The sequence below is a fragment of the Stenella coeruleoalba genome (genome assembly GCF_951394435.1).
Source record: "Stenella coeruleoalba genome assembly, chromosome: 7".
NCBI lineage: Eukaryota > Metazoa > Chordata > Mammalia > Artiodactyla > Delphinidae > Stenella > Stenella coeruleoalba.
The window spans coordinates 66,449,766-66,465,580 of NC_137153.1; the positions used below are offsets into that span (position 1 = coordinate 66,449,766).

Genomic DNA, 15,815 nt, shown 5'->3' on the forward strand with positions numbered 1-15,815 from the left:
TCCATGGCATGTGGGATCTTCCCGAACCAGGGCTTGAACCTATGTCCCCTGCATTGGCAGGCAGATACTTAACCACTCACTGTGCCACCAGGGAAGTCCTATCCTTCACATTTAAAAAAAAGTTATTTATTTATTTTGTTTATTTATTTTTGGCTGCACTGGATCTTTGTTGCTGCATGCAGGCTTTCCCTAGTTGGCATCGAGCAGGGGCTACTCTTTGTTGTGGTGCGTGGGCTTCTCATTGTGGTGGCTTCTCTTGTTGCAGAGCACAGGCTCTAGGTGTGTGGGCTTCAGTAGTTGTGGTACATGGGCTTAGTTGCTCCGTGGCATGTGGGATCTAAGTTCCCTGACCAGGGATTGAACCTGTGTCCCCTGCATTGGCTTTTTTAAAAAAAATTATTTTATTTATTTTTTATACAGCAAGTTCTTATTAGTTATCCATTTTATACATATTAATGTATACATGTCAATCCCAATCTCCCAATTCATCCCACCCCACCCCCACCCCCTGCCACTTTCCCCCCTTGGTGTCCTTACGTTTGTTCTCTACATCTGTGTCTCTATTTCTGCCCTGCAAACTGGTTCATCTGTACCATTTTGGCAGGTGGATTCTTAACCACTGCATCTCCAGGGAAGTCCCTATCCTTCACTTTTTTTAAAAAATAAATTTATTTATTTATTTATTTTTGGCTGTGTTGGGTCTTCGTTTCTGTGCGAGGGCTTTCTCTAGTTGCATTGAGCGGGGGCTACTCTTCATCGCATCGCGGTGCGTGAGCCTCTCACTATCGTGGCCTCTCTTGTTGCGAAGCACAGGCTCCAGACGCACAGGCTCAGTAGTTACGGCTCACGGGCCCATGTGAGCCCGCGGCGTGTGGGATCCTCCCAGAGCAGGGCTCGAACCCGTGTCCCCTGCATTGGCAGGCAGACAACCACTGCGCCACCAGGGAAGTCCCTCTATCAGAACTTTTAACATGTTATTTTAACATAGTTACTTGAAATTTCTTGTAGAATCATTCCAACACCTGTATCATATGCATGTTTGGTTCTGAAGATTTTTGTCTCTTCAAACTGTTTTTCTTGACTTTTTGCATGCCTTGTAATTTTTGTTGAAAGCCCAATGTGCTGTATTGGGTATTAGGAACTGAGGTAAATAGGGCTTTAATATGAGATCTATGTTAATTTGGCTAGAGCTGGGCTGTGTTTAATATTGCCTGTTTAGTTCTTTTTATTGTAGCCCTGTTTATGTGGTGGTATATTGTGGAGGAAAGGAAGTGTTTCCTAATGTTCTAATTAAATATTAGTGTTTTTGTGGGCCTATGTCTCGGACTATGAACTTCCAAGTGTTTCTCCAGTGATAAAGCTCCCTCACTCCCACCCCTGCCCCATACTTCTTTCCCTGGTTGCAGAGTTCCCAGTCTATTTCCTTGAAGCACTAAACACTTGTGACTTTTTTTTTCCCCATTATGTAAGACCAGAAGGCTGGAGGGGGATAGAGTGGAAGGAATTCCCTTCTCCAGCTGGGATAAAGCTCTGGTAAAGTCCTTTCCTTTGCAGAATACATCTTTGTCATAAAGAAGACTCTGGGCATATTTCACAGTGATTACTCATTCTCTTCCCCTACCAGTGCTATGAGGAGATATTTCTTGGATCTTCACCCTAACTATGGTACGGCTTCTGGGGGTAAAACCCAAGAAAGTGTGAGAGCCTCACTAAGACTGTAGTTCCCAGGAGTTTTAAATTAGTCTCTTTTAAATTAGTCCACACTCAGCATCCAGCAATTCATCATAATTACCATTATGTGTTCCTACCTGTTTCGGGCTCCAGTGGCTTCTGCTCTAGGTAATCAGATCTTGGCTGTGATTCTTTGTATGAGCCTGTCTCATCAGATTTCAAGGTGGCATTTTACCCTGCAATGTCAGTTTTCAGATGTGTGCAAAAGTTATTGATTTTTCATTTGTTTACCTTTTTCTTGTTGTAAGGACAGGAGTGATGACTTCCTTGCTCTTTTTTTTTTTTTTTTTGCGGTACGCGGGCCTCTCACCGATGTGGCCTCTCCCGTGGCAGAGCACAGACTCCGGATGCACAGGCTCAGCGGCCATGGCTCATGGGCACAGCCGCTCCGCGGCATGTGGGATCCTCCCAGACCAGGGCACGAACCCGTGTCCCCTGCATCGGCAGGCTGACTCTCAGCCACTGCGCCACCAGGGAAGCCCGACTTCCTTGCTCTTTACATAGTGGAACTGAAACCAGAAATCCCAAATCTCCATTTATATTCTAATCTTCATAACACCCCACTGTGATTTGTGGACTAGAATTATTTGGTTTGGATCTGCAGAGTTTAGCATTATCTTAGGACAAGGTTCTAATAATCCACCCAAAGTCTGGATATTTTCTTTCATTGATATATTAGTCAGAGTTCTCTAGAGGAACAGAATCAATAGTATACATACACTCTCTCTTTCTCTCAATGTATACACACACACACACACACACACCACACTAATATATATATATTAGTCTCTCTCTCTCTCTTTCTCTTTGGAATTGGTTCATGAAATTACAGAGGCTGGTGAGTCCAAAATCTGCACTAGCAGGCTTGCAGGCTGGAGGCTTAGAGAAGAGCCAGTGCTGCAGTTCAAGTCCAAAGGCTATTAGGGTACAACTAATGTTGCAGTTCAAGTCCAAAGGCTGTCTACTGCGTAATTCCCCCTTGCTCAGTGGAGATCCATCTTGTGTTCTAGTCAGGGCTTCAACTGATTAGTTTAGGCCCACCCACTTTATGGTGGGCAATCTGCCTTACTCAAAGTCAACTGATTTAAATCTTTAATCCAAAAGCATTCTCACAGAAACATCCAGAATAATGTTTGACCTCATATCTGGGCACTGTGGCCCAGGCAAAATTGATATATAAGATTAACCATCACACTTGGTAAATGACCACAGGTATCTTTGGGAGAGTTTAGGAGGAAGATTTATAGTATATACTTATAGCAGGGCCATAAGATCTTTTCTCAAGGATTCTTTCTTAAGATCCCCATCATCTAAGATGCTCTGGGTCTATGAAACCAGCTAAAGTAAGAGAACTAGTTGAGCAACTGGGTCTCTCCATTTGGGTGACATATCAAAGTTTGGTTCACCAGATTAAGTAAGATTTTCATGGGCTGCTCATTAATTAGTGAACACCAAAGATCCCTGTGGATCAAGCCTGATTACCTCTCTAACTCTGCTGTGCATTATAGCAACCTTACTCACTGTTCCCTGTTTTCTAGTGTTGCCACTGGCCTCTACCACTTTGGAACTCCATCATTACCATTGAAATCAGGGAGCCCATTTCAACAGTGGCATCTTCCACCATCATCTCACACATGCAGACATAAAGTACAGAGCTTTTCAAGAATAATGCTGATCCTCTTGAACCAGTGGATTTCTTTTGGTGAAGATATTGTCCTCTGTGTCTTACTGAGGAATACACTGAAAGGGTTGAAGAGTGTGTTGCACATGATGAATGCAACACTCTTATCTTACCAAGTCTTTGATTTTTTTTCTTTCTTTCTTTCTTTTTTTTTCTTTTTTGGTCACATGGCTTGTGGGCTTTTAGTTCCCCGACTAGGGATTGAACCTGGGAACTCAGCAGTGAAAGCACGGAGTCCTAACCACTGGACTACCAGGGAATTCCCTCTCACCAAGTCTTTGGATCCTTTCTTCTCTATTAAACCAAGAAAGTTTAGTGTCTTAACCTAATTTAATGAAGGCCATTATTGAGTCTGATTTCAGTCAACCAACTCAGCAGACCCTTAGAGCCACTCCTGACTTATTGAGTTAATACACTAAATCCAGAATCTCTAGTGCTGCAAACACACCAATCACTTCAATATTATATTCCTTCTTCCTTGGTTAGAACCCACTCCTACACAGGAATCCTCCAGTGCCAATGTACATTAGCAATGTCTTGCAATTATTTCCCTGTGTAAGCTTCTCCTCTGGTGTCAGACATCTTACTCACTTTCCTAGGGTATGCTGCAATCTGACTCTGGCTGTGGATCTAGAGGTAAAGAAGAATTGGCATACCTTTGCAAGATTAATTCTTTTTTTTGGCTGTGCTGTGTGGCATGCAGTTCCTCAACCAGGGATCGAACCCATGCCCCCTGCATTGAGAGTGTGGAGTCTTAACCACTGGACCACCAGGGAAGTCCCTGAAAGGTTAATTTTTCAGTGAAGCCATTACAGGCTCTTCAAGCAAGGGATGGCCAGCATCTCAGAGAGGGGAGAAGGGACTGCTTCAAGTGGCAAGGGGAACTCAGTGGGATTTGAGGATTCAAGATAATTAAGGGCTTCCCTGGTGGCACAGTGGTTAAGAATCCGCCTGTCAATGCAGGGGACATGGGTTCGAGCCCTGGTTCGGGAAGATCCCACATGCCGCAGAGCAACTAAGCCCGTGCACCACAACTACTAAGCCTGTGCTCCAGAGCCCGTGTGCCACAACTACTGAAGCCCGCGTGCCTAGAGCCCATGCTCCGCAATAAGAGAAGCCACAACAATGAGAAGCCCACACACCGTAACGAAGAGTAGCCCCTGCTTGCCGCAACTAGAGAAAGCCCGCGCCCAGCAAAAAAGACCCAACACAGCCAAAAATAAATAAATTTTAAAAAAAGCTAATTAAATTCAACCCAAACTACGAAGATGTCCCCATTCCAAATCTTAGGGTTTTTTTTTTTTTTTTGGTTTTCTTATCATATCTCCCCTTTTTTTGTTGTTTTTTACATCTTTATTGGAGTATAATTGCTTTACAATGGTGTGTTAGTTTCTGCTCCATAACAAAGCGAATCAGCCATATATATACACATGTTCCCATATGTCTTCCCTCTTGTGTCTCCCTCCCTCCCGCCCTCCCTATCCCACCCCTCCAGGCTTTCACAAAGCACCGAGCTGATCTCCCTGTGCTATGCGGCGGCTTCCCACTAGCTATCTACCTTACGTTTGGTAGGGTTTTAAATTAATCCCAAGCTTTCACATATGAGTCCTAATAAAGCTGTGGATTCAACTTGTATGATAATTTGACAATCAGCTGGATCAAACATTGGGTCTGACTTGTAAATACCTTCTCCCTGCAGCTACAGAAGTTATAGAGCATTGAAGCTCTCTAGTTCTTTGAGCTGTCATTTATTCGGTAAACTCTCCTGGGCATTCAAAAGCCACTAGCACTCTCTATAGTCCTTGTAGGCATCATTCCCACCAGAAGGGTCTAACTTAGCAACTATTTGGTCTAGCAAAGACCTTTCTTCAATAAGCAATTTATTCCCCACTGATAATTTAAGTAACTCTTTCCATTTCATGCCTAAGACTATCATGATCTCATTCTCCACTAGTGATAATGTTATCACTGTCTTCAAACAGAATTGGGTCAGATAGCTAATCCATTTAAGCTTTAAGATTACTATCTTAAAGCTACTATTGGCCTCAGTTACAATCTTTGTTAAGGTTTATTTAGGAAAACAAACAAAACACTCAAAATATTTCAAGCATAGCTGGATTAAAGTGCCAGGAATAGGTGCATCTAAAACCAGTGGAAGGACTGGAAGAGCAAGAGACAGGGTAGATAGAATACCACCATCTTCAGGTCAACCACTGAAGCTCTAGTCCAGGACAGTGAGAAATTCCTGCTGCCTGCTAGGTTGGAAAACCACAGGACATTTCCATTGATGGACACAGCTGCCTTGCTGTACCAACATGGATGGCTGGTAAAGAAGCGCTTCATGTCTGCTGCCACCCATGCATCTGTCTGCTGCTGTCAGAGAAATAAGAAAATGGTTTCCACTTTTATTCCATTTTCCAGTTCTCACACAAGAGTATCTTGTTGACAGAAGACTAATAACATTCAGAACTCTGGAGCCAATCTTGGAATTATAGTTCTCTTGCTTCCAGTTCCTGTGATACACAGAAAAAGAATAGTCAGGAATGGGGAATAAATGCACATTTCTCCCCCTCCCCCCATGGCCTCTAGCACTGAGGATATCTCCCAACTTTTATGAAGGCTGTAATTTCAATTCCAAATGGATGAAAAGCTGTTCAGAGACATTCCACCCAGCCATTCTAGCTCACCACTCACCCCCGCCTGCCATACAAACATTTTGCCTACTGCTTTTTTTTTTTTTTTTTTGCGGTACGTGGGCCTCTCACTGTTGTGGCCTCTCCCGTTGCGGAGCACAGGCTCCGGACGCGCAGGCTCAGCGGCCATGGCTCACGGGCCCAGCCGCTCCGCGGCATGTGGGATCTTCCCAGACCGGGGCACGAACCTGTGTTCCCTGCATCGGCAGGCGGACTCCCAACCACTGCGCCACCAGGGAAGCCCCCCTACTGCTTTTTATTTTATACTTTCTTGCCTCTCTGCCTAGTCTCTGTGCCTGTCAGCTACAGAACCCAGAGTGTGCAGAAAATGATTGAAGGAGGAAGCTTAGAGGAGGAGAAAGAGGACACCTTCTGTTTTTCCTAGTGTTAGTACACCTAATGGTCTGCTGATTTCTGTCCTTCTCTCTTCCTCATATTAGAATGACAGTGGGAATATTGAAAGTTCATTCTTGATAAAAATCTCAAGAGATAACTAGAGAGATTAGATTTCAAAAATATCCAGGTATAAATAATTTTCCAACTAAGATGACAGTGCAAAATGTATACCTTTGTATCTTTTGCATTTTTATACCACACACCTGCGGCGGGGGCGTGGGTGGGGGGAAGGAGGAGAGAGAGAGAGAGAGAGAGAGAGAGAGAGAGAGAGAGAGCTCAAGGCTAGTGTTATGGCAGTGCTTTCAATGCATAATCTCTTTTTAAATCCCATCCAGCGGTATGAGATGCGGAAACCTAAACTCAGAGATTGGGCAACTCGCTCATGATCCTACAACTATATAATAACTCTCATCTGTGCATATTGGTTTCCATGAGATATGACAGGAAAGATACCCTAAAATTAATGGAGACTATCCAACTCTTTGAGTCTGGCTTCTCTGTTGGAATCCTCTTCCATCTCAGCTGAATTCCCCAGGCACTACGCCCGTGGCCTCTGGCACGGAGCGCATGGAGCGCCCCCGCCCCGCGTCAACCAGAGATGGAGTAGGAGTAATTGAGAATGGAAGGCTCCGGGAGAGGAGCAGAGGGCCTGAGGAGGGGGTAGGGAAAGGGGGCGGGGGGCGGGGTCTACCCCGCCCCCGCCCTTCCGTTCACTCCCATTGGCCGAGCGTTTCCTGGCCGTATCCCACTGCCCACCCCCAGAACGACGCTTAAAGTGTGCGAAGCAGGTGCCTCGAGTGGAGTAACAACTTTGCGCGCGTGTCCGGGCTCAGCGCGGCACCCATTCATTGCTTCTGACCATCCATCCGTCCCTTCGGTCATCCAGCGGGGAGGGGCTCCAGCCACCCGGGGGCAGCCGCTACCCAGGGGACCGCGACCAGAAGAGGAGCCGAAAGCGTAGCTGACCCTCGCCGGCCCGGCAGGGGACGGTGACCACCACCATGCAGACGTGCGCCAGGGCCTGGGGACTGCGTCTGGGTTGCAGAGTCGGGGGCGGCCGCCGCCTGGCTGGAGGCGCGGGGCCTCGTTGGGCGCCGTGCGGCCGTGACAGCAGTAGCGGCGGCGGGGATAGCGGCGGGGCTGGGGCCTCGCGCCTCCTCGAGCGCCTCCTGCCCAGACACGACGACTTTGCTAGGAGGCATATCGGCCCCGGGGACAAAGACCAGAGGGAGATGCTACAGGCCCTGGGGCTGGCGGTAAGGACCCCAACCCGGCCCTCAGAGGCCTCACCCTGCGCCGCCCGGGTTCTGCCCGTACGGCCTCCCGGCCCCCGCCAGGAGCTCTGCTTCGCTCCGCGTGGGACCCGCAGCCTGGCCCGGGGCCCCTGGTGTGGGAGCGAGCACGCGCGCTCGGTCTGCGTGCCCCAGCCTGCTCCCACCAGGTTACTTTCTCCTCCACCCGCTCTTCGCGCCTCAAAACCGTATATTTTTCAACCTAAGTCGCCCTGCAGATGAGCTCTCACTTTGCAAGAGAAGGACCTTCTGATTTATCCGATTATCTCCGGTTGCCCACTGAAATCCAGCCCGAAGTGGCCGAATCACTACCCCGACTCATTATTAATTTTCTCCAGTGATTTTTGGTTTGTTCAAAGTTGTTCTTTTTAGAAAGAAACCCTAATTAGACAATTTAAATGAAGTTTCCCACAAGCCTTTGTAGATGCAAAATGCAGAGGTGACTTTTAACTGAGAAGCAATTTCCTCTGCCTTTAGTGTTCACGGACTTGCGTTTTAATTTTAGAGCATTGATGAACTGATCGAGAAGACCGTCCCCGCCAGCATCCGCTTGAAAAGACCCTTGAAAATGGATGACCCAGTCTGTAAGTGACCGGGAGATTCCGCTTGCTCTGGCCTATTTGTCTTCTATGGTCTTTGAAAGTCCAGCTGTGGGTTAGGATTGCTCAGGAGGGAGAATGTTTATGAAAATAAATCAGCGTTGGGTACCGCACGGGGCGGAAGAGGGTGGAATAATTCAGTTCTTTATCTCAGCGTGGAGACAGCAAACTTCCCAGGGGAAGGCAGTGCACAAACACGTGTAGAGGACTCCCAACTTTCCAGGCACCTGTCCCAGGCCATGGTTCTCCCATCCTTTGGCTTGAGAGGTGTCATCACTTCTCTGCAGATCAGGATACTCAGAAGGGAAAAGGAATTGCCTACAGTCATGCAAACAGGGGAGTGACAAAAATAGGAAACCCAGACATCTGGCCTCCTACCCCAAGGTTCTTTATACCACAGTAGCTTCAGATTGTTCTCTCTCACATCCAAATTTTACTATTTATACCTACTGAAAGGCAGCAGTACTTTTAAAGCTTGAATGATTTTTATAGAGAAACAGAAATAAGATTCATGCTTGATTAAGAAATCTTAGTTTAACCATAGACTCTCTTAGAATTTTATTATTTTTATTTATTTTTTATTTATTTTTAAAATTCAAACAGAAAGAGAATTTTATTTTATATTTAAAATATTTTTAATGGTCTGAAGATTATTTGACTTCCATGGGCTGAGCACGAATCCACAAAAAATTAAAGGCAAATAGGCAGAGCTGAAGAGCTTTTTTTTTTTTTCTTATAAACAGGAAAGAATTCTCATGGTTTTGAATCATAAAAATGCTATCTCTTACTTCTGGAGTCAAGTGAAGAGAAGACAATTGGTTTATTTTACGTTTTGGAACAGAAAGGATATGTGGAAGGCAAGCTTTATTTTGTTTTAAAGTATAGAACTTGAGGTATGAAGCAGGTCCAGCTCCAGCTGGCTGATGCTGTAACTCAGGGTGTGCTGAGGGCTGCTCCCTTTGTTAGTTTCAAATCTGAACCATTTCCCCTGACAGCAGGGACCTTGTTCATAGAAGAAAATATGCGCTTTTTGTCCAATTGAACTGACTGAGACTTGGGGATAGCTGGAAGCCTTATCTGCTTAAGGTTTAGGAAATCAGAATCCTGATTAATTGAATGTTTACAGTGAAGAGTTATATATTTTTGAAGCAAGCCATCGGTGAATATTTGAATAAGTAAAAGCCCTCCTGAGACTTTCAAAGTCAGGACATGTTAGGTCAGCCCTTTTACCATATACTCTAAAATAAAATGTTCCTGAAGAACATTAGCATCTAGGAACCATGTCAAAGCTATCTAGCCTTTTTTAGTTCAGGTGCTTGTTTCCAGCTGACTAATTTGAACCTTGGGGGATTCCATTTCTCCTCCTCTCCTCTTTAGAAGCAGACTTCTGATAAGTAATTTGCAATTTAAGTGTAAACTTTAAACCCAGCTTCTGTGAGACTTGGGGCCGGTTCCATCTGGTTAGTCTGAGGTGACTCAGAAAATATTGCACAGTCAGGAGTCCCCCGTTGCCCTGAAGTGGGCTGGCTCTCCAGCAAAGCTTGCTACTTGGAAGTGAGCTGGGGGCGGAAATGGGGGGGAGGGGGAGGGGGAGGTGGTCGTGGGCAGCACAGAAGGCATCAGTGTTTTCATCTGAGGTGTGCACACGTCATGGGTAATGAATGTGTTCCACGTGAGGAGAGCAAATTGGTACAGGTAACCTCTAGCAGAAGCATTTTCATTTAACAGTGGAGCAGCATTATCCAAACTTGGTTTCACGTGAATGCTGAATGCCTGTGTTCTACTGTAGTCAGAGGAATTCTAGACCAAATATTTGTTCACTGCATACAGAGAAAACTAATAAGAGCTAGTTAGATGAGTCTTAAATCCCTCATTGCTAAGGAAAAAGAAGATTGTGAGAGCTGTAGCAGCATGGAGATACTTGGGTTAGTGCTTATGCATAACTTTATAATCTCAAATCTTTATGTAGTGCTTACCATGTGCTGGGCACTTTTTAAAGTGTATTTCATGTATTAATTTAATCCTTATTACAACCCGGAGGGGTAACTACCATTCACAACTCTGTTTTAAAGATGAAGAAACCATGGCATACAGAGGGTAAGAATCCTGCTCAAGGTCACCACTGGTAAGCGGTGAAGGCAGAATTCACCCCACACAGACCAGCTGCTGTTCACACTCCAGCCGTCAGTCTACATTGTCTTCGTTGTGTCCTCTGCAAGGGGGTGGGTGTATAAAGTAGAAAACTCCTGTCCTGACTCTTCCAGAGCATCCAGTTTACGGGTATGCACAAGGCCAATCACACTGGAATCACTCTGCCACTTGCCAGCTGCCCTAGTGGAAATGCAGCGGCAGGCTGAGAGCACAGGTGTGAGAACACTCAGGCCCGCTGCCAGGGCGAGGGAAGGGATGACAAAAGTTCAGGACTAGGGCTGGGTATCGAAGGGTGGGTAGTTATGCTCTGCTGGACAAGGCTGGGGGAGACTGCTGGAGCTAAAGGGACCAGCTTGTACAGGACAGAGTGGCCCGACAGAGTCAGGGAGGTACAGAGGGTCCAGCTGTCCCGCAGGATGCTCCCCCTCCCCTTGGACACTTCAGGAAGTGCCTTGAAAGAATACCTTGATCATTAGTTGGCTTCACAGTAAGCCATACTTTAGAGAAACAAGCAAAGATATTCAGTTCAAAACCCTGTCAGATTCATCTAGTCAAGTGAATTCTCCATCCCTCACTGACATACACAAAGAACAAAAAAAACTAGAAGGATATATGTCAGTGGGAACATTTGTTTCTCTGTATGGTGCCATTACGGATGATTTTAGATTTCTTTTTATTCCTTTGCTTTTTCTAGATTTTCTACAATAACTATGTATTTATTTTGTTATTAATACAAAATTTAAATACTTTATGAACCATGCCAATTACTTTCGGCTATGATATGCCTCTCTGTATAGTATTTTCAGTGAAGCCATCTCAAGCGAACCAGACTGAACTAGCCTGTAAGTTCACAGAAGCAGGGTTTAAAGTTTACACAAAATTGCACATTGCTTATTGTGAGCATGCTTAGGAAGAGAGAGGAGACACTAAACCCTTTAATGTTCAAGTTATTCAACCAGAATTGACCGGCTGAGCTGTCAGAATGAGACTTTTGATGGTCTTGTGAGAACTTTGTATTCTAAGAGATATCGTTAGAGTGATTTTAATAAATGGTTAATGGAGGGCAGTGAGCAGAGGGAGGAGGTATTGTGTAACGCAGCTGCAGGTGGTGACTGTCACCCAGGTGGGGTTGGACACTCTTCCATTTTTTTTTTTAATATTTGACAGCATTGGGTCTTCGTTGCTGCGTGCGGGCTTTCTCTAGTTGTGGTGAGTAGAGGCTGCTCTTCGTCGTGGTGCACGAGCTTCTCATGGCGGTGGCTTCTCTTGTTGAAGAGCACGGGCTCGGCGTGCGGGCTTCAGCAGTTGCAGCACACGGGCTCAGTAGTTGGGGCACATGGGCCCTAGAACTCATGGGCTTCAGTAGTTGTGGTGTGTGGGCTCAGTAGTTGCAGTGCACAGGCTCAGTAGTTGCAGTGCGCAGGCTCAGTAGTTGTGGCTCGTGGGCTCTAGAGCGCAGGCTCAGTAGTTGTGGCACATGCTGTTAGCTGCTTTGCAACATATAGGATCTTCCCAGACCAGGTATTGAACCCGTGTCCCCTGCATTGGCAGGCAGATTGTTAACCACTGCGCCACCAGGGAAGTCCACGGGCACTCTTCTGAACTGACCCCAAATACACCTACAGGGCAGTTGTTCCCCTGGCTGTGGGCGTCAATTATCTTTCAGCTGGATTAAGTCTGTTGTGAGATGCAACCTGTAAACTCTTCAGTCTCTGACAAATCTCTCCTTTGGCCATTCCTAGCTCCTTCAGTTCCCAGCACATATGAATTATTATTTCATCTTTAGGATAATTCCAATGGATTTTCATTATACAACTGTGGAAATAAATAAAGACCAGCCAAATGAGAAAAGCAAAGGCTGTTTATTCTGAACTTGCTCTAGGAGTCAGCCTTCTGCTTTGCAGAGGAGTGGGAAGACCTCATAGTGAAATAAAGGAAAGGCTTCAGGTGTGCCCTGTTGGCCTGGGCAAGCGGTAGGTGGGCCAATTCAAGCAGGGCTTCCTATGTGATTGGTTAGGGCTGCTTGTTTGGCTTTGTCTGGTTGGTCCTAAATTGGAAGCAGGGACCGAGAGTAGGGAAGCTGTCGGTTATTAATCAAGTCCTGGCCCTTCTGGGCCAATTGTTACAGAAGTTATCATTCATTTTCCTCCATTGTCACTGAAGATAGCAAAAGATGGCTTTCTGCAAGTCTAATCTGTAGCAGGCTGAGTTCAGAGGTGGTTTATTGTAGGTAAGGGGGTTGGTTTCCTGAGTAGGTTGCTGCAGGTTGTGGGTGAAAGTTCTGTGGTCTGGCTATTCCTTATTTATATGTTTAGACTCTCACAGCAGTCTGTTGTCCTTTTATTTTTGTCATAAATTCTTGTTAGGCAGACCCCTGCTGATCTGACTGATACCTTGGACAGTCAACATATTGTCTAAACTGTAAGTGTTTATGGCTATTTACTATAGGCGAGGAACTGTGAGGATAAATGTATGAGAAAACATAGTCACTATCCTCAAGGAGCTTACATCTTAACATAAATTGATTCAGAAAGTTAAAGTGTCCAAGATGTCATAAGAAACATGAATAAAATGCTGTGAGTGTACAGAAGTGATGTGAAATTGGATAGAAAAACAGGGATTTCTGAAAACAATGTGAGAAGTTGAGGTATATCTTTTCCTGTTAGAAACAAAGACAAAATCTTTACATTGACTATGTTTTCTTTGTGTGTAAAATATGTTATTATAAGAAGGGAAAAACACAAAAAGGCAGCTCCTTCATTGAGAAAAAGAAAATGGCAAAATGCAATGTGTGAAGCATAATTATGGAATTATTTGAGTATTGTTATAGTCTCATCCTGGATGGAATCTTAATAGAATAATTATGCTGTCAATGATTTGGGGGATTCTGGAGTGTTTTCCAACACCACCGAGCAATTTTCAGTTCTCAGGGGACACCAACTGGTTGTCCTACGATTTAACTCACTTCTGATACTGTCTACCTGCATATAGCATCAGACCTCACAGATTAAGTCCCCCCAAACTGCCCCCACTTCAGGTGCCAATCACAAGTTAGGGTTTTCACCTGGGCTCTGACCAACAAGCTATAAATTGGACCCCCTCCTCTGGTTCAATTAATTTTCTAGAGCAGCTCACAGAACACTAACATTTCCTTACATTTACTAGTTTATTATAAAGGATATTATAAGAGATACAGGTGAACAGCCAAATGAAGAGGTACGTAGGGTAGGGTCTGGATGTGTCCCAAGCACAGGAGCTTTTGCCCCCATGGAACTGGGGTGGGCCACTTTCCCAGCACAGGGATGTATTAGCCAGCCCAGAAGCTCATCAACTCTGCTGTTTTTATAGAGCTTATCCTGCAACCCCTCCCCCCTTCCTTTTCCCTGAGGTCAATTGGTGGGCCTGAAAGTTCCAGCCCTCTAATCACTTGGTCTTTTTGCTGACCAGCCACATCCTGAGGCTATTTAGGAACCCCACCCTAATCACTTTATTAGCAGATACTCAGGTGTGCTCAAAAGAACTTGAGTATGAATAACACAAGATACTCTTGTCACTCAGGAAATACCAAAGACCAGAGATATTTCTTATTATACTACAGGGATATTTCAGAAAAATATGTGGTGATATATCCTGATAAAAGTGGAGAGGTGAAAATATTTATTTTAAAAGAGATGAATCCTAAAATAAATTGTGATCAGTTTTTTCCCCTTCCTTTTGAAACTAGAACACCAAGTGAGAAATCTCAGTCTTTGTAAAGTATCATTTTTAAGCATTAAGATATTTTGAACTATCAATCTAAATAAGGATGTAAACTGAAACAAGCTCAAATTACCAGAAATTTGAGTTTATTTGGGAATAGCAGAGAAATTGCAATTTAGGAGACATGTGCTGTAGAAGCTGCAAACAAGTTACTGAGGGTCTGGGGCAGGTTGTGTTTTGGGCAGGGAGCACAAAGAGAGGGACATCCAGCCAGAACCCAGCCAGTAAGTTCATTGGCTTGAGTATGGAGAGATTCTTGGTGGATGTTCATTGGTCTGGAGATAAGTCTCAGTCTTCTGTAAATCAGGCGTTTACAGGAAATCAGTCTCTCAGTTCTTAAGTTCTGTTCTTCTGAGGGAGCATGTGTGAGATTCTCCATTTCATATCCTTGGGTTCCTTTTTTTTTTTCTTAATAGTCCTTTTGCTGATAGCACCTTATCTTCATTTGGCTGTATGAGTCTCATCCTTTTCCTCTTCAATTTTTATGTTTCTGCTGTCTCAAATTGTTCCTTTTTTTTTTTTTTTTTTTGTGGACGGGCCACGTGGCTTGTGGGATCTGAGTTCCCCGACCAGGGATTGAACCTGGGCCACAACAGTGGCCACTAGGGAACTCCCCTTGGGTTCCATTTTGGATTGAAATCCTTTCACAGGACTTGCTTATTTTTTGACATGCAAGGATACAAACATGCTGACATATGGTGATGAGGGGCCAAATAGGTCATGTGATCGAGACAAAGAACTTAAAATATAAAACAACTTTTCCTCTTCATCTTGTTAAAGGATCATGGAATTCATCCAGCACCATCAAAGATTTTATGTAAATGGAATTCTTTAACAATATTTTTAAAAATTGGCAAAGTTACTGTATTAGTTATCTCTTGCTTAATAAGAAATTACTACAAAACTGTGGCTTAAAGCAACAATGAACATTTATTATCCTCACAGTTTCCGTGGGTCAAGAATCCAGGAGCAACTAAGCTAGGTGGTTCTGGCTGAATCACTCATGAGGTTGTGGTCTCACGTTGGTGGACGCTCAACTAGGGCTGGAGGAGCCACTTCCAAAGTGGCTCATAAACATGGCTGGCAAGTTGGTGCTGGCTGTTAGCGGGAGGCCCTGGTGCCTCCTCACATGGGTCTATCCACAGACTGCTTGAGTGTCCTCACAACATGGCAACTGGATTCCTGCAGAGCCAGTGATTCAGGAGAGAAGGAAAGCCAGGCAGAAACTATTCTTTTTATGACCTAGTCTTGGAAGTTCTATAGTATCATTTATATCATATGCTGTTCATAAAAGTGAGTCACTAAGACTGGCCCAAATTCAAGGGAAGGGGAATTAGTTTACACCTTTCGAAGGGAGGAGTGTAAACAAGATTGCACGCAAAATTTTTTTTAATAGACGTTCCTTTTTAGAGCAGTTTTAGGTTCACAGCAACATTGAGCAGAAAGTACAGAGAATTCCCCTATACCTCTTGCTTCCACATATGCACAGCCTCCTTCATTATCAACATCCCCC

At 44.7% G+C, this 15,815-nt stretch overlaps 1 protein-coding gene across 1 annotated transcript in view; it reads left to right on the forward strand.

The window, feature by feature from the left end:
- Nucleotides 1-7,252: 7,252 nt before the first annotated feature.
- The window catches only part of GLDC (glycine decarboxylase), a 99,240-nt gene continuing 90,677 nt past the window's right edge, over nucleotides 7,253-15,815 (forward strand). The window contains exons 1-2 of the mRNA XM_079926560.1: nucleotides 7,253-7,757; nucleotides 8,299-8,377. Coding sequence (XP_079782686.1) covers nucleotides 7,503-7,757; nucleotides 8,299-8,377 — 334 coding nt within the window. The 5' untranslated portion in view covers nucleotides 7,253-7,502. The remainder of the gene's footprint in view (nucleotides 7,758-8,298; nucleotides 8,378-15,815) is intronic.